The sequence below is a fragment of the Ascaphus truei genome, chromosome 22 (assembly GCF_040206685.1).
Source record: "Ascaphus truei isolate aAscTru1 chromosome 22, aAscTru1.hap1, whole genome shotgun sequence".
Classification (NCBI taxonomy): domain Eukaryota; kingdom Metazoa; phylum Chordata; class Amphibia; order Anura; family Ascaphidae; genus Ascaphus; species Ascaphus truei.
The window spans coordinates 8,908,941-8,935,805 of NC_134504.1; the positions used below are offsets into that span (position 1 = coordinate 8,908,941).

The following is a 26,865-nucleotide window of genomic DNA, read 5'->3' on the forward strand; positions in this document are numbered from 1 at the left end:
TTCCTCTTTTTTTATTTTCACTTGTACATACAATCACTTGCTTCGGCGGGAATTTATATTTCATTAAAGATTTGTTATTTTCTGTTTTTAACAGACTGCACGTCTGTCACCATTGTTAGCCCTTTTGTGGGGTTAGTGGGGCAACTGTATTTTTCAGTGGATATTATATCCTTGTATTATGTACTAGTGCAGCGGTGCGCAAACTGGGGGGCGCGACCCCCGGGGGGGCATGAGACTGCCGGCGGGGGAGCGCGGGTTTTACAGAGGCCCCGCGCGCTTCCCGAAGGCACTTAAATTAAGTGCCGGGGGAGCTGCAGGGCCTCTGTAAACCTTTACTTACCTAGGCTCCGACGGCTTCCTTCGTGCGTCGCCATGGCAACGCGGCGTCAAAATGACGCCGGAGTACAGGTAAGTGGGGGTTAGGGGGGGCGCGGGAGTGAGGGGGGCGCAGGGAAAAAAGTTTGCGCCCCCCTGTACTAGTGCACCATGAGCGCGTGCTATAGGGACCTAGGTGACTCTGTTCACGATCTTTGTTTGTTCTCTCTCCTTCCCTACACACCTGGAGCCATCATTTACTTTGTCTGTCTAAGGAATTGAGCGATATTCTATTTGTTGTATGTTTTTATAGATCTAGCAGCAGGTAAAATGTAATATGTCTTCAGCTATATTTGTCAATTTTTGCCAGAAGGGCTAGTAAAACATTTCTTTACAATGGGTATTACATTATACCAATATCAGAGAAGGTGAAATCACAAGAAGAGCCCCAAATCCCAGCTTTACATGATGCGTTTTCCTTTTCTTATTGCCAGGTTTCCCAACGGTTGTACCGGAGCGATTAGAGATTAAGTCGGAGAAAGAAGAACCAAACGCTGAGGATCATGTGACCTCAATAAAGATAGAAATGGATTCATTTCCTGTTGGCGGTAAGTAACCTTATATCCTCACTTGTCTTCTATTCAATTAGTTTTAAAAATGGACTGAAATGTCTACAATATTGAGGAGAATAACATTAAAGCATGGATACATTTATAAGTTTTATTAACAAACAAACACATAATTTGTCTAAGGTTATATTAAGAATATTGTTATCATTAGTGAGGTTTGAACATTGGTAGCACCATAAACTCCAACATATTTTCAGCACTCGGGGAGTAAAAACACTCATCCCTCAGGGTTAATAATCACGTATAATCAGTTACCTATCCCCTCCCCTTAGGAACCAGTATACAGTATTTCTGTATAGTGATATCACAGGAAGAGTTCCCACTCCCAGCTTTACATGATGGATTTTCCTTTTCTTGTTGGCAGGTTTCCCAGTGATTGTACCAGAGACGTTAGAGATTAAGTCTGAGAAAGAAGAACCAAACACTGAGGCTCATCTAACCACAATAAAGAGAGAAATAGATTCATTTGCTGCCTCTGGTGAGAACCATAACACCCTTTGGGGTAATCAAAGGTTATCTTGTTACAAGTAGTATGGTCACCTTTAGGGAATATTCAGGGTTAATTGCCTCTCATAGGAAGCCCCTAGGCCTGCTGATTATTCTGGAACAAACCCCATGCAGCAGAGTTACAGGAGCAATATGTCTCACACGAGTATAAAGGTTGGAAGTGCATTGGGAAAAACAGAACGCTCTCTCGCGCTCTCTCTCTCGCGCTCTCTCTCTCGCGCTCTCTCTCTCGCGCTCTCTCTCTCGCGCTCTCTCTCTCGCGCTCGCGCTCTCTCTCTCTCTCTCTCGCGCGCTCTCTCTCTCGCCAACTCTGGTGATGAGTCAGTGGAGGCTCTGGTGGGGCCACTTGCAGCGGAGATGGGTATGCCAGCGGATGCTGGGGCAGCTGGGCTACTGCTGCTGAACGAGTCGCCATGCTCGGCTGCTTGCGCATCCATCCGATCGATGTCCCGAATGCCCTATGGAAGTCACAGGAGACCAGCGCTTCCAGTTCAAAGCCTTTTAATTCGGGCTGGTTACAGAACTTCGAACATTTACCAAGGTAATGGTGGTAATCGAAGCAAAGCTTCACCAAAATTGAATTAGTCCTGCTGTATCTTGACGAATGGCTGATCAAACCTCGTTCAGAACACCTGACGCAATTACATGTCCACAGAGAACTAGAAGACCAGGGATGGATCATAAATATGGAAAAGTGCAAGATGGATCGTGCTCAGATTCAGTTTCTTGGGGTTCTGTTTGATACTCAACAGGGAATCATTTCCTTACTCCCAGTAAAAGTGATCAACATTATTGGAAATGTGTCTTCTTTCCTAGAGATGAAACATCCTTCTCCGCTACAGTTGGGGCACCTTATAGGCCTTCTAAACTCTGTCATAGACATAGTTCCATGGACCAGATTGCATCTCAGATGGCTACAGGTCAACTTTATTCAACGTTGCAAGACCAGGTTTCCAACACTGCAAGATAGAATTGCACTGTTGGGATCTACAAGACAAAGTCTTCATTAGTGGCTCAAAAAAAAAACCTTTACCAAGGAAGTTCTGTGATTCCATATTCTGTAGGATGGGAGGGCTTCTGCAGAAATGGATCTGCCCAAGGGTGATGGTCGTCAAAGGAGAACAAGTTACAGATCAACATCCTGTTAATACGTGCAATATTCTGTGCAATTCAAGAAATGACTTCACTCCTAAGGGACTTCCATTTGTTGGACAATGTCACAGCAGTGGCTTATATCTACTGACAAGGGGGCTCATGAAGTGTACAAGCTCTCAGAGAGGTCTCAAAGATCATGAGATGGGTGGAAAAGGCAATTTCCCCATTATTCAGCAACTTACATTTCAGGAAAACAAAATATAAAGGCAGATTTCTTGAGCAGACACACTGTCCTAGCGGTAGAATGGGAGTTGTCCACAAATATTCATGGACATGGTACAAAGATGTGGTCACCCATTGATAGACTTGATGGCTTCCATAACAAACAAAAATTGCTGAATTCGCCTCTAGGTGGCTAGATCCCAAAGCCACTGTTTAGGACGCCATGTCAATTATTTGGACATTCCATCTCGTACCTGTGTTCCCTCCCACAGAACTTTTAACACCTTTACCACTGTGATCACTATCGTCTGATTGAACACAGTAGTTAAACGAAAGTTTATTCTGGCAAGTCAGCAAACACACAAAATACACAATTGCAATGTACATTCAACAACTGGGGGGGGGGGAGGGAATAATCTAGCCTCAACTAGGTGCATCTGGCCTACTTCAGTAGGTTTGCCCTTTACAGCTTCTTCTCCAGCTTCTTCTCCAGCTTCTCAGTGCTATTTGTTCCTATAGCACTTTTGAAAAACCCGCCAGTCGTGTCTACGATCAACTACAAAACTCTTCTGGTACTCTGATCAGCCGCGCTCCTTACATAGCCCCCGGTCTCCTATACTTTTCAGGGAGAGGAGGACGCCGATCAATCGGAGCACAGATCGCGATGGTGCAGCCAATTGGAGGATGAGAGCTCGTCCGGCTGAACCAATCAGAGGAGGGGGATGGCTTAGGCACCATGGACCGCCCATCAGGGAGGAAGCTGCTGGTGAGCGGGGAATTCGAACTGGCCAATGGGAATTGTACCTATGGGACAGAGACCTGGCAATGGTTCCCTTGGGCATCCCCATGCCGCATAAACCCTGTGGGGTAGGCGCCTCCATGTCTCGGAACAACAATGGCTCTGCATCGCCGTGAGCCAGTTCCAGGACCGGAGTCTCGGCCCTTCCCCACTCACCATTGTCCCGGTTCACAAGCCGCTCCCAGACTCTACCATGAGCCGGCATTTCTCCGTATGCATCACAGCTAAGTGAATTACTGTAGATCAATAGTAAGTGAGTTAGGTGCTCAATAATCAGACATAGTTCAGTATGCAAAATCTGTATAGCATATTATCCAGATAAAGGATTGTCCACAAATTAGGGATTTAGTAGAACTGGGAGGGATATGTGCCTAGTGATGTCCACGTGACAACCACACAAATGGACACATTAATAAACACCCAACCCGTATGAGAGCAAAATATCCAATGTATACAGGAAACATAACAGGGCACAGCGGCCCTTTACCTGTATACTTGCAGGTGCAATGGAAGAACCTATTTATGTGAGGAACTCTGGGGTCGAAGGGTCGGACTTGTTGGTCGTGGTCAATCACGAACTATAATGTCAATAATGATATACCACTGTGCTTATATCTGTCAACCTGTATGTACATGTAAGTGTCAATTTTGGTCGCTCCTTATCCCTCCTCCCTCCCCCCCCCCCCTTATTCCTTTATTTTTTCTGTACCCCCTTACCCCAAAATGTAATAAAAACGTATTGATAAAAAAGAAGGAAAGGTATACAGTGATATACCAAATAAGTAAACATGGGAAGGATTTTGATCCAGGGAGAAATCTGATTAGCATTATTTGGAGTCAGGAGGTAATTTATTTTTTCCCCTTATTTTTCACTTGGGTTTTTGTTTGCTTTCCGCTGGATATATGTATCTCATACACAGAAAGGTGAATACCGCGTCACTTCCAAAAAATAATGCAATGTCAAATAAACCTACCTAAATCAGAAAAATATAACTGATATAGTTGTAACAGAAATAAGGTATAAGCTGTAGGTGGTGCTTGAGGAAAAATATAATATGAAAACACAAAAGAAAAAGAAACCTCTAAAGTAGCACTTTAGAGGTTTCTTTTTCTTTTGTGTGTGTGTGTATATATATGTATATATATGTATATATATATATATATATATATATATATATATATATATATATATATATATATATATATATATATATATATATATATATATATATATATATATATATATATATATATATATATTAAAGTTAGCATAGATTGATCTTGATGGACGTATGGCACTGAGTTTGAATCAGGGTTCAATTCCTGGTGTCGGCTCCTTGTGACCTTGGGCAAGTCACTTTATCTCCCTGTGCCCCACGCACCAAAAACATAGATTGTAAGCTCCACGGGGCAGGGCCCTGTGCCTGCAAAAATGTCTCTGTAAAGCGCTTAGTAAAACTAGCAGCGCTATACAAGAACATGCTGCTATTATTATGTCTTTTTTCAACCTCATCCACTTTGTAAGACACAAAATGGAGCAATTGAGCCGGGTTTAGATGCCCATGTATACTTCTCACACCTACCTTTTACACAATTTTTTTTCAGTCAGGTTCGGTCGATATCCTTAACTCACTAGTGTGATAGACCACAATTTCCTTAACTTTATTTCTCATGGAAAAGTTCAATGTTAATTATGATTTGGAGGCTGTAAATGTACACAGCCTGTATATAATAAATACAGGAATTAATACATATTATATGTCTATCAAAATTAATTCGCTGTGTGAACTGCCAGAAACATATTGCAGGACTTCGGGGCCAGGGCCGCCAAGAGCAATCTTGGGGCCCAGGACAAATGCAAGGAGCAATGCATATAGCAAGACCCCCAAATGCATATAGCAAGACCCCCGCTCCCCCTCAATGCATATAGCAAGACCCCCGCTCCCCCTCAATGCATATAGCAAGACCTCCGCTCCCCCCCCAATGCATATAGCAAGACCCCCGCTCCCTCTCAATACATATAAAAAAAGTAGACATACCTTGGGGATGGTAGGGACCGGTGGCTGCGGGGTCCGGCGGAGAGTCGGGGCCTCGGCCATGACCGGCCATCAGATGCAGGCCCCCTCACTCTGTGGCCAATGCCGAGCATCCAGTCAGCGCACACCGGAAGCTGAGGCGCGCTGATGTCAGAGGCTGGGACAGGAAGGCCTGCATCTGATGCAGAGCCGGGGCCCGACTGAGACCGGCAGCCATTATCTTTTGTCCCCCCCCAATTGGCAGCCCTGATGGCTGCGCAGGGAGCCAGGGTGGCCAGGCAACCTGACCCACCGGGCCCGGGACGCCAACCCCGACAGACCCCCCCCTGTTGGCGGCCCTTTTTGGGGACCACCACCACCAAAGTCATTGGACGTTTTGCATATCCAGGGGCCACTATTTTAAAGAAGAAGAAGCAGGCACACGGTCTTACTCAAAAGGAGGTTTAATATGCCATAAAGTCCAACGTTACGGCAGTCACCTTGAGAAAGGCAGTATTTGACTGCCGTAACGTTGGACTTTATGGCATATTAAACCTCCTTTTGAGTAAGACCGTGTGCCTGCTTCTTCTTCTTTGTACTGGAACATTTTGGACTACAGGAGCTCCCCAGGACCAGCGCACCGGCAGCTAAATACCCCACCTCTATTACCATTGATATTGAGTGCGTGTCTCATCCTCTGTCTATGCCACTATTTTAAAGCCATGGTTATAGAGTAAACAGAACATTTTGTTAATTAAGTAGTGATTAAGTAAATTCTGCAAAGTATTTTTTATGCATTTGCTTTACAGGTTGAAAATATTTGAGCTCTGTCTTTTTTGTTTACTTTTGTTAGAGAACTGCCTGAACGAGGAGCAGAACTGGAACTCTTACATGTCCAGCAGCTGGTTCACTTCCTGCAGCCCCGAAGTGCCAAAAATCAATGATTCCTACCACATGTTGGACATGTGCAAGGAACCAGTGCCACATCATGATGAATTTACAGGCCTTGTACAGCTCACAGCACAGACTGACTCCAAGTGTGGGTCAAGTGAAAGATATGAGAGAGATTCAGAGAGTTGCAGTGCTCAGCTTTTTGTGTGTAAGTGTGGGAAAAGCTTCTCACTGAATAGGGACTTGATCACACACCTTTGTGTCTACACTAGCAAACAACCCTTCACCTGTAATGACTGTGGAAAACATTTTTCACTGAATGGGGAACTCCTATCACACCAGAGGATTCACACAATTAAGAAACCTTACACATGTACAGAGTGTGGGAAATGTTTTTCACGGAAGGACAATCTCCTCAAACACCAGAGCATTCACATAGGAGAGAAGCCTTACATATGTACAGTGTGTCTGAAATGCTTTTCACGGAAGGACCATCTCCTCACACACCAGAGGATTCACACAGGGGAGAAGCCTTACAAATGTTCAGTGTGTGGGAAACAATTCATTGGTCAGAACCACCTCTACAGGCACCAGAGTATTCACACAGGGGAGAAACCTTACACATGTACAGAGTGTGGAAAAAGCTTTTCACAGAAGCACTATCTCCTCACACACCAGAGGATTCACACAGGGGAGAAACCTTACACATGTACAGAGTGTGCGAAAAGATTTTCACGGAAGGAAAATTTCCTCAAACACCAGAGCATTCACATAGAGGAGAAACCTTACACATGTACAGAGTGTGAGAAACTATTCAGTAATAAGAGAAACCTCTTCGTACACCAGATGATTCATGCAGGGGAGAAACTTTTAACATGTACAGTGTGTGAGAAACAATTCGGTGATGAGAGATGTTTCCTCATGCACCAAAGGATTCATACAGGGGAGAAACCTTACAAATGTTCGGTGTGTGAGAAGCAATTCTTTGATCAGAGCAACCTCTCAAGGCACCAGAGGATTCACACAGGGGAGAAACCATACACATGTACAGAGTGTGGGAAATTCTTTTCACGGAAGGGCTATCTTCTCTCACACCAGAAGATTCACAGAGTGGAGAACCCTCTCTCGCCCCTCCAACCCCCCTCTCCTCTCTCGCCCCTCCAACCCCCCTCTCCCCCCACACCCATATCCCCCCCCCCCCCCCCCCCGTCACTGCCCCTCTCTCAACCCATTCCTCTCTTCCTGTGACAGGCGGCCGTCACGTCTGATCACGCTGGATCGCCAGACTGTCGGTACCCAAAACAGTGGGTTACTGGTATACTGAGTCTATCCAGACTCCACCCACTGGGTACGGTTCTCGATCCTACTGACCGCGATGTATCCCCACTCTAACTAGGGTAAAAAGGTGCCCAAAAACATCTACTACTATCCCTAGCCTCACTTTACTAGGGTGGTAGCATCACTCACAGAACCACTAGAGGGCCCACCACAGGAGCTATGCTCTTATACCTGGGATACCCCCACCCAATCCTGGGAACCCTTGCCTGACTCTCCAAGAAGAGTAGTTACCCCTCAACAACAACTACGGTACCCACCCAAAGAGCCATGCTCTTATGCCTAGGATACTGCCCATCTGCTCCCGGGGCCACTGACCCAGGTTACACAACCTTACCCTGATGCCCTTTTGGGTTCTGGGGACAAGGGGACCTCTGAATGCAGAGGGTCCCAGGGTTCCCAGAAAACGCAAAACAATTACACAATCCCGGTAACCAAATCACAATGATCCCAACCTCATAACTTGGTGGTCTCTGAAGATACTGGAATTTCCACTTAACCTAGAGAATTTCAGAACTCCCAGCAAGCAAATGAATCACATTGCACATACAGTAACAACCCTAGCTGAACTCACAAGTGGCTAGCGTCTGAGCAAATATCACAATATACAGTAGGTCACAAGTTACACAAAACCATGTGGGCTAACACTCACGACAATTGAGCGATCAAACAAGAGTTTAATCTAGTGGTTAAAGTACACAAAATAGAACATACAGTCCGCATCCGTAAATAAAGTGGGAGAGTAGAGAAATTAAAGAGTTTTTCTTTGAAACTTTCAAGTAGTCGGTTCCACCCAGGGGAGTGGGAATAAAGTCTTTGGGATGGTGCAGGGCAGTGGGGTAATTGCGCACACCAACATGTTCCAGCATCTGAATGTCTTTCCTCAGTGAATCTGAGTCGGAAAACCAAGCGGGGGCTCTTAAGCATTTCCTTGCCTATCATTCCCTATGGGACTTCTGTACCAGTCAGTGATGTGTTAATCCTCAGCCAATCACAGGACTATCCCACGCCTAACTGAGATTTGAAAATAAGAGGGAATCCAGAACAGAAGGGGCTACAGATGGGGACGGTCAGTTTGAAAGTTAAGGAGCTGATCTCAGCAGGGGTCATACAGCAAATGGCTGCCTGGTACACACAATAGAGGAACCACAGGGGCGATCTGGTAGCGGGGGAAGGGTATCAGTAGATCATACAGTTAGAACCCAACAATATACCCTTTTCTGATATTCTGCTTTAAAATGGCATGGCAAGGAGACTGCAGACTCTGTTTAGCCTTCCTTTATTAAGGGAGCCCGGTCTAATATATCACACTCCCCTGTCTACCCTTTCCCCCAAACCTATCCCCCCTTGGTTGTGGGGGGGGGGGGGGGCAGAAAATAAAGGGCTGCTGGTTTTGTCTTTGAAATGCAGATTGCTCTGATTTTATCATTTCATTTATTTTCCAAATTCTAGCTGAGACAATAACAAGCCCTCTTCCCCCGCTCCCTCCCCCCCCCCTTGCTCCCCACACAGCCCCACGTGGTATATGGGGAAGAATTTAGGGGACATATTGTTCATGTGAGGGACCTTGGCGAAGGTGAGAAGTGGGACAGCTTGTGAACTGTGTGTTAACCCTTCTCCCGTTTGCACGCATGTGAGTTGCATCACTATGGGAACAGACAAAAACTATTAAAAAAAAAACTGCATAAAACTCATACAGAGCGTAGCCACAGCCTAAATATTTTTCAGCTGTGGAGTCATGTAATGACCAACTTCTCAGCCATAGATTTATTCAAAGCCCACATCAAATTATAGCCTCGTTAAAGTGAAGAGCTACAAATGTTTCTCTTCTGTCCGGTATGCTACAAATCGCCCTTTGGCGTCATGGCGCCCTTGTCCATATTCTCACAGCAAGCACAACTCAACTGACAAAGAGTCATTTGAACAGTATCCAGGCAGAATAGCTTACTAAATTTTCATTGGCTGTTAGCCGCTCACATGACCAGGCTGTCTCCTCTGCTTTTGGTATCCTTGTATCTCGCATGCAAGCTCGCGCTCACTATGGCCATGCGCTTTGGAATACACACGTTTGTTTGTAGTGCAAGCTATGTAGCTCGCTCCGTATCTTGTACTATGGACGAGGCCTGAGATGTAATATGTCTTCAACTATATTTGTCAATTTCTGCCAGAAGGGCTAGTTAAACATTTCTTTACGAAGGGTATTATATTATACCATTATCAGAGAAGGTTAAATTCCAAGGAGACGCTCAAATCCCAGGTTTACATGATGGGTTTTCCTTTTACAGTGTCTTCGTTTTACGACGAATGGCTTATCCGACACTGTCCAATGCATCCCTATGGGCGGTATTACGATGCCAAAATGGCTTATCCAAAGCTCTTACGATGCTTTGCAAAGTTGCAACATTATGTCAATCAGAAGGCTGCAGTCAGGGAAATAATGCAGATCAGTCTGTGTGAAGGTTTAGTGGTGTATTTAGGCCCCTAACCATGTCTCACAGTTTTATTATACAGTTCTGGATTCAATAAATAGAATCTTTACATCATAATTGGTGTGTGTGCTGCATCTCTTATTGCCTGCGTAAAATATTTGGTGTATTTTAGTGTTAAAAATGCCATCAGGAACAGAATTTTTCATTTAAACAGTGTTCCTAAGGGAAAATGTGATTCGCTTTACGACACTTCGCTATCTGACGCCATTTTGAGTAACGCATTGTGTCGGATAACTGAGGACTGCCTGTATTATTGCCAGGTTTTCCAACGGTTGCACCGGAGCGATTAGAGATTAAGTTGGAAAATGAAGAACCAAACTCTGAGGATCATGTGACCTCAATAAAGAGTGAAATAGATTCATTTCCTGTTGGTGGTAAGTAACCTTGTATCCTCACTTGTCTGCCATTCAATTAATTTTAAAAATGGACTGAAATATCTACTATATTGAATAAAATAACATTAAAGCATGGATACAATTATAAGCTACATTTTCTATTAAAAAACAAACATGATTTGTCTAAGGTTATATTAAGAATACTGTTATCATTATTGAGGTTTAAACATTGGTAGCACCATAGTCTCCAGCATGTTTTCAGCACTCGGGTAAAAACACTCATCCCTCTGGGTTAATAATAAAGTACAATCAGTTACCTATCCCCTCCCCTTAGGAATCGGTATACAGTATTTCTGTATAGTGATATCACAGGAAGAGTTCCCACTCCCAGCTTTACATGATGGATTTTCCTTTTCTTGTTGGCAGGTTTCCCAGTGATTGTACCAGAGACGTTAGAGATTAAGTCTGAGAAAGAAGAACCAAACACTCAGGCTCATCTAACCACAATAAAGAGTGAAATAGATTCATTTGCTGTCGATGGTGAGTACCATAATATCCTTTGGGGTAATCAAAGGTTATCTTGCTACAAGTAGTATGGTCACATTTAGGGAATATTCATATTGCCTCTCATAGGAAGTCCCAATCTTTCAAGGGCACCTTCCAGTGGCATAGCTAGACATGCACAGGCCCAATGGTAAAAAAAAAATCCATTAAGAAATATTAATTAATATTAATTCTGCCGGCAATTTTTTTCTCCCTCCCCCATCCTCACTCTGATCATCTCTCTGCATCCCTCATCATCATCTCTCCTCCTCCTCATCTCTTCCTCTCCTCCGTCTCATCTTTCCCCCTCCTCACTGGATCTAGGGGAACTATTATGTCTAAAGTCTCTATGATAATGTATTGGACCATAATCCAGTACTGCTGGATTTTAGGGCAGGACCACCACATATGATAAAGCCCACCTGGTCCCTGTGTATTAAAGATGGTAATATTGGTTTTAACCTGTTGGCAATGATCTTACAATGTATATTTAAATCAGAGTTCAAAAGGGAAATGGGTCTATAGCTCCCACAATTTAAAGGGTCTTTCCCTTCCTCGTGGATTAAAGCTATGTTATCCGTTGCCATCTTTTCTGGGATTGGAGCTCCACCTAGGAAGGAGTTGACCAGCGTGAGTATTTTTTATAAGTAATTTGCTTTACAGATTGAAAACTTGAGCTCTGTTTTTTTTGTTTACTTTTGTTAGAGAACTGCCTGAACGAGGAGCAGAACTGGAACTCTTACATGTCCAGAAGCTGGTTCACTTCTTGCAGCCCTGAAGTGCCAGAAACCAATGATTACTACCACATGTTGGATATGTGCAAGGAACCAGTGCCACATCATGATGAATTTGCAGGCCTTGTACAGCTCTCGGCACAGACTGACTCCAAGTATGGGTTAAGCAAAAGATATGAGAGAGATTCAAACAGTTGCAATGTTCAGCTTTTCGTGTGTAAGTGTGGGAAAAGTTTCTCATTGAATAGGGATTTGATCACACACCTTTGTGTCTACACTAGCAAAGAACCCTTTACCTGTAATGACCGTGGAAAAGATTTTTCACTGAATGGGGAACTCCTATCACACCAGATGATTCACACAGGGGAGAAACCTTACACATGTACAGCGTGTGGGAAAAGCTTTTCACGGAAGGACCATCTCCTCACACACCAGGTGATTCACACAGGGGGGAAACCTTACACATGTACAGATTGTGGGAAATGCTTTTCACGGAAGGACCATCTCCTCATACACCAGAGGATTCACACAGTGGAGAAACCTTACACTTGTTCAGAGTGTGGGAAATGTTTTTCACAGAAGGACTATCTCCTGTCACATCAGAGGATTCACACAGGGGAGAAACCTTACACATGTACAGAGTGTGGGAAAGGGTTTTCACGGAAGGGCTATCTCCTCACACACCAGAAGATTCACACAGGGGAGAAACCTTACACATGTAAAGAGTGTGGGAAATGCTTTTCACGGAAGGGCTATCTTTTCTCACATCAGAAGATTCACACAGGGGAGAAACCTTACACATGTACAGTGTGTGGGAAATGCTTTTCACAGAAGAGCACTCTTCTCTCACACCAGAAGATTCACACAGGGGAGAAACCTTATACATGTACAGAGTGTGAGAAACAATTCAGTGATAAGAGATCTCTCCTCACACACCAGATGATTCATACAGGGGAGAAACCTTACACATGTACAGAGTGCGGAATAAGGTTTTCACAGAAGAGCAATCTTCTCTCACACCAGAAGATTCACACAGGGGAGAAACCTTACAGATGTACAGAGTGTGAGAAACAATTCAGTGATAAGAGATCTCTCCTCACACACCAGATGATTCATACAGGGGAGAAACCTTACACATGTACAGAGTGTGGAATACGGTTTTCAAAGAAGAGCAATCTTCTCTCACACCAGAAGATTCACACAGGGGAAAAACTTTACACATGTACAGAGTGTGAGAAACAATTCAGTCATAAAAGTAGACTCCTAAGACACCAGAGGATTCATACAGGGGAGAAACCTTACACATGTACAGAGTGTGGAAAAGGTTTTGCACAGAAGGACTATCTCTTCGCACACCAGAGGATTCACACAGGGATGAAACCTTATACATGTTCAGCGTGTGGAAAAAGTTTTGCACAGAAGGACTGTCTCCTCGCACACCAGAGGATTCACACAGGGGAGAAACCTTACACATGTAAAGAGTGTGGGAAAAGCTTTTCACGGAAGGACTATCTTCTCAAACACCAGAGCATTCACATAGGGAAGAAACCTTACACATGTACAGAGTGTGGGAAAAGCTTTTCACGGAAGGACCATCTAATTACACACCAGAGGATTCACACAGGGGAGAAACCTTACACATGTACAGAGTGTGGGAAACTATTCAGTGATAAGGGAAGATTCCTCAAACACCAGATGATTCATACAGGGGAGAAACCTTACACATGTACAGAGTGTGAGAAACTTTTCAGTGATAAGATAAGCCTCCTCACACACCAGATGATTCATACAGGGGAGAAACCTTACACATGTACAGAGTGTGGAATAAGGTTTTCACAGAAGAGCAATCTATTTTCACACCAGAAGATTCACACAGGGGAGAAAACTTACACATGTACAGAGTGTGAGAAACAATTCAGTGATAAGAGAAGCCTTCTAAGACACCAGAGGATTCATACAGGGGAGAAACCTTTCACATGTACAGAGTGTGAGAAAGAATTCAGTGATGAGAGATGTCTTCTCACACACCAGAGGATTCATACAGGGGAGAAACCTTACACATGTTCAGTTTGTGAGAAAAAATTCATTGAGCAGAGCCACCTCTCCAGGCACCAGAGGATTCACACAGGTGAGAAACCTTACACATGTACAGAATGTGGGAAAGGCTTTTCACAGAAGGACTATCTCCTCACACACCAGAGGATTCACACAGGGGAGAAACCTTACACATGTACCGAGTGTGGAAAATGCTTTTCACGGAAGGGCTATCTCCACACACACCAGAAGATTCACACACGCATAGCAACACCACAGTAATAAAAAGGCAGATAACTTGATACTGTCATGATAATTGTCACGGAAGACCTCATCTGAGATGGACTAGTCAGGGCTATGGGAGGTAACAGTGCTTTAAGACAGCCCACAGGAGGGTGGGAAATGTAAACTGACCAATGGAAAATATGCTGGCGAGACTAGGACCCAGGCCACGGTTTCCAATTTCAGCCTGATATCTCCAGCAGAGATAGACACCTCAGTGAGGGATGAACAATTGCTCCGCTTTTTAAGTATATGCTCCTCCGATCTGAGTCCAGGCCCTCCCCACTTCCACAGTGTTCCCAATCTCCTCACCTAACACAAATAATTTTATGGCCCAGACCTCCATTGTGTGATGGCCGGGCTGAGTAGATTTCCAGCCACCACACAATGGAGTCTTACAAATCCCAATGGTAAAATACACACAGTTTATTTCCCTATCTTATAGGGGGATATAATATAGAGGGTGTCAGACATTTTTGCTGCCATAAAATGGCCACATAAGCCTTCAGCTTAGACCATCTTCTTGACAGGTAGCGACATCCATCGGGCTTAACCTTTAATTTCCTTGCCAGGCTGCCTCTACCAACACAATAGTACCATTAAAATATTCAGTATTTGAATAATCTGGTATACCAAGAGTTAACGTATATTTTGAAAAGACATATTTTTCTTCTATGTAAAGTCAAACTGCCCAACGTATTTATTGTGATAGGCTATGGATTGTTTCGCTTATTTGTATTGTGCCATGTAATAAATGATTGATTTATATTTTGAGATACACCCTGAGTTCCTTGAATTATTGAGGTTTCTGGTCACATCTGTGTATGACCTTTTCTAGTTTATATAATTAATTTGTAACTCAGAGGAGCACCGACACTCACCACAGTAGCATATAGCTGTGTAATTACTGTTATATATGACTTTGGTTACTAGTGCAGGCATTCTTTTTTGGTGTATGTAGGTTTTTATTGGTCATTAAAACTAAAACATATTTAGATACGTGCCTTGGGGCGAGTGGGTTATCTAACCTAGCTTGTGGGGTGATTAAGCCATAACCCAACACAACTGTATGTGCTAGCCTAGTCTAAATATATACATTTTAAATGGAAAAACACTGTTAAAGTGTAGTTAACCCTTGTATGACGCAACCTTGCTTTGCTGATGTCATCATACATCATGTGACATATGATCTCACATATGACATCGCAAATGACATGTTCCCATAACTTCAGAGAATATGGAATGCAGTCCCAAAGAACCAGACTTCTCCGGTCCATTTCTCCCCTAGTCCACGCCTCAAACATCAGGCTTTTCTGGACCCTTTTTACCCACCTGAAGCATCATATCACTTTGATCCCCGCCTCCTCCTGCTCCCCAGAAAAATAAGACCTCTTGTGACGGTAGGAGTAGCCAGCCTCACATAACAAAGTTGAAGCCCAGCTGGCTATCCAAAACCATGTGTAAGGCCGCACTTAGAGTACCAGCGACGCGACCGATGACGTTACCCGTCGCCATTGCGAAAGTTGCAATCCATTTTGGTGACGTCGCTGGCTACAAGGGGGTGATGTCAGCAAGGGGGAAGGCAGAGGGCTGGAGATCAGAGCAAGGGGGAAGGCTGAAACAGAGTTGTGATTTCTGTATCTATGCTGCCAATGTGTGCTGAAACACAAAATGGAGTGTGTTTAAACCTATATTGAAGCCATCATATGTTAAATACAAAGTTTATAGATCTATCTATATATTTTGTGTTACCCAATTTTTTTTCTAACTTTACTATAATCAAAAAGAATGGCTTTATACAATGACTGTCATAGGAATATGAGACTAATTTATGAGTCTATGATGGATAATGCCTACCTCAGAGATGATATGTTGTTTGGAAGACAAACAAATATCCACAAAATTAAATGTAAACGCCAGCGCCGTGGCAAATTTTCTACATTGTATGACGATCTTGGCGAGCATAATATCAATTTTTTAGTAAGAGGATGAAAAAAAATCAACTTTTGATTACATTTTAGAACATATTCAGGAAAAGATCTCCCCGATGCAGATGCACTTTTATGTGAATATTAGTCCTGACGAGAGACTCATGTTGACCCTAAGGTGATTGTTTGTAAATTATTTATGATTACTGATATTTAAATTACAATTTTAAAGGTGTTAATATAGTGTGTTTGACTAGACGGACACACAATCACACACACCCCCCCTCTCCCTGCACATCACACACATGCCCCCTCTCCCTGCACATCACACACACATCCCCCTCTCCCTGCACATCACACACACATTCCCTCCTCTCTCCGCACATCACACACATTCCCCCCTCTCCCTGCACATCACACACACATTCCCCTCCCTCTCCTCGCACATCACACACACATTCCCCCTATCCCCGCACATAACACAAACATTCCCCCCTCTCCCTGCACAGAGAGAGAAGGGAAGAAAGAGGGGGGAAGAGAGAGAAGGGGGAGAAGAGAGAGAGAACGGAAGAGACATGGGGGGAAGAGAGAAGGGGAGAGAGAGATTGAAGGAGAGAGAGAGAAAGAAGGGGAGTGAGAGAACGGGAGAGAGGAGAGAGAAAGCAAGAAGGGGGAGAGACAGAGAGCAAGAAGGAGAGAGAGAGGGGGGGAAGAGAGGGGGGGAAGAGAGAGAAGGGGAGAGAAAGAAGGGGGGAGAGAGAGAATGGGGAAGAGAGGGGGGAGAGAGAGGTACAGTGGATATCATTCTCTATAACCATAACATTTGATAAAAACAGAAACATAGCCATTGTGTCAATCAAATTTTTTTGTTATTTAAGTAATAATCCCTGAAGAACAGGGCATTATTGGCCGATTATGCCCTGGCTGGAAGAGTTGAAAGCCTGAGGCACACCTAAAACCAAATTTGAGGTCACTAGGTGTTAGCATGTAATGTTGTACTACACTCTGATTGGTTATTAACTATGCTATCTGATTGGATGCAATAGAAGCTATCTGATTGGCTTATAGGCAAACAAAGGAAGATCCAGGGCACTACGGATTTGTCATTAATGTTATAATGTATTAGCAACATAACATTTCGGCCATCAGCGTGGCCTTTATCAAGTGACTGGCAAAACCATAGCCCAATATTGTCCTGTATATATAGTCCCAAAACCATGTGAAAAACATACAAAATTATCACCAGCTGTCCCACATGAAACAATCTCCATTAGACACTTGCTTTCGTGTTCCACCAATTGCACGAGCGTGCACGTCTGTGTTCCGGTATTGGTGACGTAATTCCGGGCTCCAGCGACGATCCTGATTGGTCCGCTTTCGAGCACAAAATGTCCCACGTAGATCAGACTCCATTCACTCACTATCGCCGTTTCCGATCTCTCTGCGTGCATGCCCACAACCCGGCACCGGTGATGTCCTCACAGCCTCCAACGACGATCCCGATTGGTCTACGTCTTGTTCCAGAAATCCCACGGGTGTTCATGTTGTCGGGCGTCACCAATCTCGGCATTGTGTTGTGCTCGCATTCACCACTCCAGCTTTGGCATCGGTAGTCTGTTCCATCTTTCACTACGCAGGCGCCGAAATCCTCTGTGCATCGCAGGTCCTCCGTCCTTAAACCATAGTTGATGTGGAGGATTGATGAGAATGAAATATAATGGAAAATAGATAGAATCAGTGGGACACCCTAAAATAATCTTATATTGGTGTGAATCAAACCAAAACTGCAAAGGTTTATCCATGCTGAATAAAAATTAGTTCAAAAATGCCAGTCTTCTCAATATTCTTAAAGCTTCATTCTGTGATATAATCAATCCATACTGACCTTATTTGCCAGATTTATAAAGGCAGAGAAGATCAGCAGCAACAATGTAGCCTGCAAATAAAATACATAACTATTCACATTCTGTAACTCTTTATCGGTTTGTTAGGAAGCAGTTAAAAGATATGAAAGCTTACAATCTATGTTCTTGGTGCCTGAGGCACTGGGAGATAGAGTGACTCGCCCAAGGTCACAAGGAGCCAGTTTTTTGTGAAGCAGACTGGTGTGGGAAGTTGTTCCAAATATGTGAAAAAAGCAACCAGTTCCTCATCAGTCCCATTCCAGATGAAAAAAGATCATCTATATATCGACAATAATAGATCATCTTGTCATGATATACAGTGTTATAAATAAACCTTTGCTCAAAATCTGCCATGTATAAATTCACGTAAGAGGGTGCCACATTGCTCCCAATTGCCGTTCCCATAGTTTGTAAGTAGAAACAGTTCTCAAACCTAAAATAATTTGTATGCAGAATGAAGTGTAATAAACGCATAATAAAATCAACAGGTGGATTTGCTACATGTGTATTGGTCAGTTTTTCTCTGACAACATTTAACCCATCAGTGTGTGGTATAATGGTGTAGAGACTGTTGACGTCCATGGTCACCAGAAGACATTCTCTGTCCTGTAAAGCCAAAGATCTAATCTTGACCAGGAAATCAAATGTATCTTTTATGTATGATTTGCTCTCCAACACCATAGGTTGTAAAAAAGTGTCAACATAAATATCTAGGGGCTGATTTATGGAATTCGTTGCCGAAATTATTGGTCTGCCGGGGGGTGTTATGTAAGCTTTTATGAACCTTTCGCAGTAAGTATAAAACCGGGCCCCTCGGGGTTGTCATTATTTTTCTGCTTCGGTAAGCCAATTATTACCTAAGCCCAGTTGCAGGATTTTATCAATCTCCTGTTGGTACACATGTTGGTGGGGTCACGGTTTAGCTTCAAATAACAGTTCTCATCCACCAGCTGTCTGTGTGCTTCTGATCTATACTGATCATAATTTTGCAGAACTAGTGCCCCACCTTTGTCTGCTTTTTTAAGTATGACTTTGGGATTTTTAACCAGCTGATCTAGACACTTTTTTGACCCATAGTAAGATTAAAATTTACAGGATGTTTTCTTTTAAAATAATTATTTACATCTGACTTAACCATGTTCATAAAGACCTGCACAGCTGGATTCTTAGTGGATGGCACAATATTTGGCTATGGGTATGCTAGTCACTTGATAAAGGCAACGCTGATGGCCAAAACGTTGTGTTGCTAAAAAATTATAACTTTAATGACAAATCCGTAGTGCCCTGGATCTTCCTTTGTTTGCCGATTCTGTACAGGTATTCCCTGAGCTAGGAGCACCAGTGACCGTATATATTGAATTTTTTCTTGGTGTGCAGCATATTTGTATTATTTGCATGTAACCTCCTGGCTTATAGGCAGTCACATGGTGAGACCGTCTCTGCAAAAATCAAATTCTAGTGACTTCAACGATTTTGGTCGCTATGTCGCGCCATGGCGTCCAATATAGGTGCACATGACAGATTCAATACACTTGTTTTGACGCGATGTCGCTTCGTCGGTACTATAAGCGCGGCCTGATGGCCACCTCTGAGAGGCTCGTTTTGACGTCTATGTAATGTATTGTGTGTAACCGCTTCCAGAAAAAAGCTGAGCACTGTGTGATATCTGGAAGGGGGGAAACTGTGTCTTGGGAACTGGAAATGTAAAAAGCATTTTTATTCATTTTGTCAGTGATGTCCCCGCAGTTAGCAAGTCATCATGTGTTTTGTGTTGCCAGAAGTCTCCTGCTACAAGTAGAGGAGCAGGAGGTGCGGTCTCGATTAGATTCAGGGTACGACTCACAAATTCTGGTTGGTTCTCGTTTGGGGCACAGATATTCACCATTGTTACCTGTGAGACAGAGATGAGGCCCTGTAGCACAATATATCTCCCTTCTGGATCTAGAAGGACCTTTCCTTCCTGAAAATGGAAATCATGACACCCCTCTTTTTTTACTTGCAAAAGGCTATATATGCCCTGATAAATGTGCCTTTGAAAAGTATTGGGCGGATCTGGGGAGTCAAAGGGTGTCTCTTGTAAAAAGAGAATGTCACCTTGAAGTCTTTTAAATTTGGAAAGTGCTTGTTTGCGTTTACAATGTGAATTTAGGTCTTTTACATTTTGGGAGATTAGTTAAATTGGTCCATGGCTTGCCACTGTTTTTGGCATCTCTATTTTTTGATACCTGTTTCCAGGTCTTGAGACCTGAGATGTGTAATGAATTAATTAAATATTGTGCACTTTATCAAGTGCTCTGGCATGAAACGCGTAGGTGCGTTCATGTAGTCCCTGTGCTTCCTGAAGCTTGCAATAAATTGATCTGCGAATTTTGGAGTCAGCCTTGGATTTTTTCAGTCTTTTTCAAGTTTGAATGTCGGGCTGTGCTCTGTTCTATACACTACAACCTCAGCTCTTCAGGATATCCTTGCTTCAGTCCAGGTGGCTCAATCTGGGGCTCAATTGAAGACTGAGCTGCTGATTGAGCCACCTGTGCTAAAGCAGGGATATGCATAAAACCTCTCCTGTTGGTGTTCCTTGAGAACTGAGTTTGGAGACCTCTGGACTAGAGGCTAAGGTAATGAAGGAGTTAAATCAAATCTGGTTTGTTGGGGGTATAGATGTTGGGTGAAGGGGGTAGTTTCCCTGGGGAGGGTGGTTAGGCCGCTTGGGTGTGCGCAATGAACCCCTTTATTGCCTTAGTGGTATGTCTTCTAGCGGTTTTGCCCATTCATCACAGTAAAATATGTACAGTAAAATGCATAAAAACTTAAAGTAATAAATGTTTTACTTCACTTGTCAGATTTAAGGCATCCTCCTCTTCTGCATGAACATGTAAGTGTCAATGCCCAACCAATAACCCCTTAATTACCTAAGCGGTAACTACCGCTAAGGTAATTACGGGGTTACTGGTGTTTTAAAAGGGTGAATGAAGGGTGTGCTGTAGTTGCCCTCGTGCGTGTTGTTAGGCCTCATGGGAAGGTTGCAGGATGGGTTAACCCTTTCATTACCTTAGCGGTTGTAACCACTAATGTAATGAAGGAGTTAACACCACCAACCCTCCTGATAGGCCTAACCACCAGCCTCGGGGCAATTACCTTCATCACAATACATACAAATGGCAAAAGAAGTAGTAGCCAAATGGCTAATAGCACTTTTGTGAGGCCCCAACATACCAGAGGGTCGAATGCTGGGGTCTTATACCTTGAAAGGGCACTTATCCGGTTCCGATGATAAAGAGCAAAAATCTAAGGCTGAGCTACTTATTGTTCAGTAAAACAAAAACATATGTAGATACGTTCCTTTGGGTGAGTGGGTTATCTAATCTAGCTTGTGGGGAGTTTCAGCCATAACCCAACAACTGTATGTGCTAGCCTAGTCTAAATATATTAATATTACATTGAAAAACACAGTTAAAGTGTAGTTAAGGCTTGTAAGCAAACCCTTCAAAAGTATGACATGCAACCTTAACTCCCTCCATGCTTTGCTGATGTCATCATACATCATTTCACAAATGACCTCCCATATGACATCGCAAATGACATGATCCCATCACTTCAGAGAATATAGAATGCAGTTCCAAAGAACCAGGCTTCTCCGGTCCATTTCTCCCAAAGTCCACTCCTCAAACATCAGGCTTTTCTGGACCCTAACCCACCTTCTGAAGCATCACACCTCTTTGATCCCCGTCTCCTGCTCCGTGCTTTTGTTTTACTGAACAATAAATACCTATATACACCAAAAAAAGCGGACCTGCACAAGTAACCAAACAGTCTTCAAAATCCAGGTGGAAAATGGAGGCGGTGAGAGGGTGACAACTCCCGACGCCTACTACATAACTTGCTCTTTTTTATGCTTTTACAAATCGTTCACAATGCGAGTACGATTCCCATCTTTTAAACATAAAGATTTTACCATTTGACCTGCACTATGGTTTCTATTTCTCTCTTTCACCGACGCACAAATTATCCGACTCCCCTACGCAAGAGGAACATAGTCACTGTCTTGGACCTGCCTATTTTATATCTACTACACGGTGAGTAGGCACTCTACATGAGCCAAAACATACATATGACCTACAACTATTACAAGACACCTGCACTTAGTTGCTATTTCTTTTTCTTCTTTCGTCTGTTAATTTTCTCCCATGTTCCCCCTAGATTTTGAAGACTGTTTCATTTTATTAGGGACCAGGGAAAACAGCCGCTACCAGAGGGTTTGAGCTTAATTATTTCACATATACACTTTCACTGTATGCACTATTTTATTTAAAATATAGGCACTGTCCAAGAGGCAACACAATATTATTGTCTTATCACTATTTTTCACTGATTCTATAAATACTTAATACATGGGATCGGTGGGAGCACCTATTTTTCATATTGTTGTTTCTAGTAACCATCAAAGTCATATATAACAGTAATTATACAGCTATATGCTACAGTGGTGAGGGTTGGTGCTCCTCTCAGGTACAAATAAATTATATAAACCAGAAAAGGTCATACAAACAAAGATGATGTGACCAGAAACCTTAATAATTCAAGGAACACAGGGTATATCTCAAAATATAAATCAATCATTTATTTTATGGCACAATGCAAATAAGCGAAACAATCCATAGCCTACCACAATAAATACCTTGGGCAGTTTGACTTTACATAGAAGAAAAATAGGTCTTTTCAAAATATACGTTAACTCTTGGTGTACCAGATTATTAAAATACTGAATATTTTAATTGTACTATTGTGTTGGTAGGGGCAGCCTGGCAAGGAAATTAAAGGTTAAGCCTGCTGGTTGCCCCTACCTGTCAAGAAGACGGTCTATGTTGTAGGCTTATGTGGCCATTTTATTGCAGCCAAAATGGCTGACACCCTGTATATTATGTCCCCCTATAAGATAGGGAAATATACTGTGTATATTTTACCATTGGGATTTGAAAGACTCCATTGTGTGGGGGGCTGGTAATCTACTCAGCCCTCCATCACATAATAGATGTCTGAACCATAAAATAATTTGTTAGGCGAGGAGATTGGGAAAACTGTGGAAGTGGGAAGGGCCTGGACACTGATCGGGGGAGAATGTACTTCAAAAACGGAGCAATTGTTCATCACTGATCGAGGTGTTTACCTCTGCAGGAGATATCAGGCTGAAACTGAGAACAGTGGCCTAGTCCAGCCGGAACATTTTCTATTGGTCAGTTTAAAATTCCCACCCTCCTCTGTAGCTGTCCTAGAGCACTGTTACCTCCCATAGCCCTTACTGGTCCATCTCAGGTGAGATCTTCCGCGACAATTATCATGACAGTATCAAGTTACCAGCCTTTATTATTACTGTGGTATTGCTATGCTACCAGTATATTGACCAAACCTACTCTAAACAATGACCCCAGATGAAGTCCGGTGGGACGAAACATGTTGGGACTTTTTTGATGCTTTGAGGCCACTGTACCCAATCTCCTGAGAAGCCCTGATTGGAAGAAGACTGCTGAGATGGCCGTGACGCAGCGGAGTGCCCCCACTGCGGGTGAGAGACACTGACAGAGGCAATCGCGGTGTGTTCCTGACTGAGAAGTGGAGCGGTCACATCGGGTGCTGTTATCTAAGGAGAAGGGTTGAAGTGCGCCCGAAGTCACTTCTTGTTTACTTACCAGCGGGGAGAGTGTAAGTGTGTTACCATCCCCTCTGTTTTGTTTGTCATCTTAAAGTAAATGTTAATGCACTATATCCTTCATATGAGGGTCTACAAAGAGTCTGCTGACCTGGAAAATCTTCTACTTGGAGTTACAGTATTATGTGTTTTTCAGTGCTAACTAACACTGGGCTCATTTGCACATATTAACCGTTTAATCACTTTGCGCCATGAACACTGTTTTGTTTAGGTTTTTTTAATTTGCGGTTTTGGGGAAAACCGCTGGTGTTTAGGCTGCAGCTTGAGTATATCACAATATTTGTTGCGCTTGATTATAGTTTTTTCACTACTCTAAACAAGCAAATGGTTTCTCCCCTGCATGAATCTGCTTGTGTCTTAAGAGTCTTCTCTTATCACTGAATTGTTTCTCACACTCTGTACATGTGTAAGACTTCTCCCCTGTGTGAATCTTCTGGTGTGTGAGGAGATAGTTCTTCCGTGAAAAACTTTTCCCACATTCTGTACATGTGTAAGGTTTCTCCGGTGTGTGAATCATCTGGTGTTTGAGGAGATAATTCTTCTGTGAAAAGCTTTTCCCACACACTGTACAGGCGTAAGGTTTCTCCCCTGTGTGAGTCCTCTGGTGTGAGTGGAAGCTTCTCTTATCACTGAATTGTTTCCCACACTCTGTACATGTGTAAGGTTTCTCCCCTGTGTGAATCCGCTGGTGTGCGAGGAGACAATGCTTCTGGGAAAAGCTTTTCCCACACTCTGTACATGTGTAAGGTTTCTCCCCTGTGTGAATCCTCTGGTGTGTCACGAGACAATGCTTGTGTGAAAAGCTTTTCCCACACACTGTACATGTGTAAGGTTTCATCCCGGTATGAATTATCTGGTGTGTGACGAAGCTTCTCTTATCACTGAATTGTTTCCCACACGCTGTACATGTGTAAGGTTTCTCCCCTGTGTGAATCTTCTGGTGGGTGAGGAGATGGTCCTTCCGTGAAAAGCTTTTCCCACACTCTGTACATGTGTAAGGTTTCTTCCCTGTGTGAATCCACTGGTGTGTGAGGAGACAATGCTTCTGTGAAAAGCTTTTCCCACACACTGTACATGTGTAAGGTTTCTTCCCTGCATGAATTATCTGGTGTGTGACGAAGCTTCTCTTATCACTGAATTGTTTCTCACATTCTGTACATGTGTAAGGTTTCTCCCCTGTATGAATCCTCTGGTGTGTTAGGAGACAATGCTTCTGTGAAAAGCTTTTCCCACACTCTGTACATGTGTAAGGTTTCTCCCCTGTGTGAATCTTCTGGTGAGAGAGAAGACTGGCCTTCTGTGAAAACCTTATTCCACACTCTGTACACGTGTAAGGTTTCTCCCCAGTGTGAATCTTCTGGTGTGAGAGGAGATGGTCCTTCTGTGAATAGCTTTGCCCACACTCAGTACATCTGAAAGGTTTCACCCCTGTGTGAATCCTCTGGTGCCTGGAGAGGTTGCTCTTATAAATGAATTGTTTCTCACACACTGAACATGTGTAAGGTTTCTCCCCTGTGTGAATCCTCTGGTGTGTGAGGAGACAATGATTCTTTGTAAAGCTTTTCCCACACACTGTACATGTGTAAGGTTTCTTCCCTGTATGAATCATCTGGTGTGTGACAAAGCTTCTCTTATCACAGAATTGTTTCTCACACACTGTACATGTGAAAAGTGTCACCCCTGTGTGAATCCTCTTGTGTGATAGGAGTTTTTCCTTCAGTGAAAAATGTTTTCCACAGTCTGTACAGGTAAAGGGTTGCTTGCTAGTGTGGACACAAATGTGTGTGATCAAATCCATATTCAGTGAGAAGCTTTTCCCACACTGACACACAAAAAGCTTAGCACTGCAACTCTTTGAATCTCTCTCGTATCTTTTGCTTGACCCATTCTTGGAGTCAGTCTGTGCTGTGAGCTGTACAAGACCTGTAAATTCACCTTCATGTGGCACTGGGTCCTTGCACATATCCAACATGTGATATGAATCATTGGTTAATGGCACTTCAGGGCTGCAGGACGTGAAGCAGCTTCTGGACATGTAAGAGCTCCAGTTCTGTTCCTCATTCAGGCAGTTCTCTAACAAAAGTAAACAAAAAAGACAGAGCTCAAATATTTTCAATCTGTAAAGCAACTTACTAATAAAAAATACTTTGCAGAATTTACTTGATCACTACTTAATTAACAAAATGTTCTCGATACTCTATACCCATCGCTTTAAAATAGTGGCCCCTGGATATCCAACCCCCCCAATGACTTTGGTGGTGTTCCCCAAAGACCTGCTATATGTTTCTGGCAGTTCACACAGTTAATTCATTTTTATAGACAAATAATATGTATTCATTCCTATATTGATTATATACGTGTACATTTACATCCTCCAAATTAAAATGAACACTGAACTTGTCCATAAGAAGTAAAGTTAAGGAAATCCTGGTCTATCATACCAGTGAGCTAATAATATCGTCAGGAACATCCTGACAGTTTAGGAGTTCTGTTCCTTGTCTGACTACCGGGTGTGCTGCTGTTTCTGCCTGCTCTGGGTTTTCCTCTGTTTGTATCCTTTTCGGTGCTCCTAGCTTCTTTCTCTGCCTGGCTTATAGTTTCCTGTACCTCTTTGCCTTTGCTTTGTGTTCCCTGACTTCTGCTTTAGCTTGTTCCTGGATTTGTTCCTGTTCCGTAATAAAAATCCCTTGCCTATGATTTGGCTTGCCCTAGTCTGTTTCCTGCTCCCCTGCCCTTTCCTCCCTGGACCCCGATGATCCTTGCCTGCCACCAACCCTGCTTGTGAGCCCAACGATCCTTGCCTGCTACCGAACCCTGCCTGTGACCCCGACGATCCTTCCCTTCCCTGCAATTCCGGCCATCAAGGGCCTCTCTGCTCCTGGAGTCTCCCTCGTGACAGATATCAACCCAACCTGACAGAAATATATAGTATAAAGATAGGTGAGAGAAGTATACATGGGCATCTAAACATGACCCAATTGCTCCATGTTGTGTCTTACATGGTGGATGAGATTGAAAAAAGACACATGTCCATCAAGTTCAACCCATGCTGAATTTAGACAACAGATACTTTATCCTATATTTATATTTACTATATATACATT

The 26,865-nt window shown here is 43.2% G+C and overlaps 2 protein-coding genes across 5 annotated transcripts in view; one reads left to right on the plus strand and one right to left on the minus strand.

The window, feature by feature from the left end:
- LOC142472728 (uncharacterized) overlaps positions 1-15,005 on the plus strand; it is a 313,204-nt gene extending 298,199 nt beyond the window's left edge. For 2 of the 4 annotated variants that reach the window (XM_075579871.1, XM_075579870.1), the window contains exons 3-8: positions 810-923; positions 1,309-1,422; positions 6,436-6,681; positions 10,558-10,671; positions 11,059-11,172; positions 11,881-15,005. In XM_075579871.1, the coding sequence (XP_075435986.1) occupies positions 810-923; positions 1,309-1,422; positions 6,436-6,681; positions 10,558-10,671; positions 11,059-11,172; positions 11,881-14,225 (3,047 nt within the window). In that variant the 3' untranslated portion in view covers positions 14,226-15,005. Of the gene's footprint in view, positions 1-809; positions 924-1,308; positions 1,423-3,394; positions 3,535-6,435; positions 7,311-10,557; positions 10,672-11,058; positions 11,173-11,880 lie in introns of those variants that run through there. The other 2 variants (XM_075579872.1, XM_075579873.1) reach the window with 2 other exon arrangements.
- The window catches only part of LOC142472598 (uncharacterized), a 93,151-nt gene that overhangs the window by 59,313 nt on the left and 6,973 nt on the right, over positions 1-26,865 (minus strand). The window contains exons 5-10 of the mRNA XM_075579673.1: positions 24,073-25,834; positions 17,575-17,826; positions 3,236-3,289; positions 3,023-3,110; positions 2,485-2,612; positions 1,757-2,083 (exon numbers count right to left, since the gene is read on the minus strand). Of these exons, the coding sequence (XP_075435788.1) occupies positions 1,757-2,083; positions 2,485-2,612; positions 3,023-3,110; positions 3,236-3,289; positions 17,575-17,826; positions 24,073-25,834 (2,611 nt within the window). The remainder of the gene's footprint in view (positions 1-1,756; positions 2,084-2,484; positions 2,613-3,022; positions 3,111-3,235; positions 3,290-17,574; positions 17,827-24,072; positions 25,835-26,865) is intronic.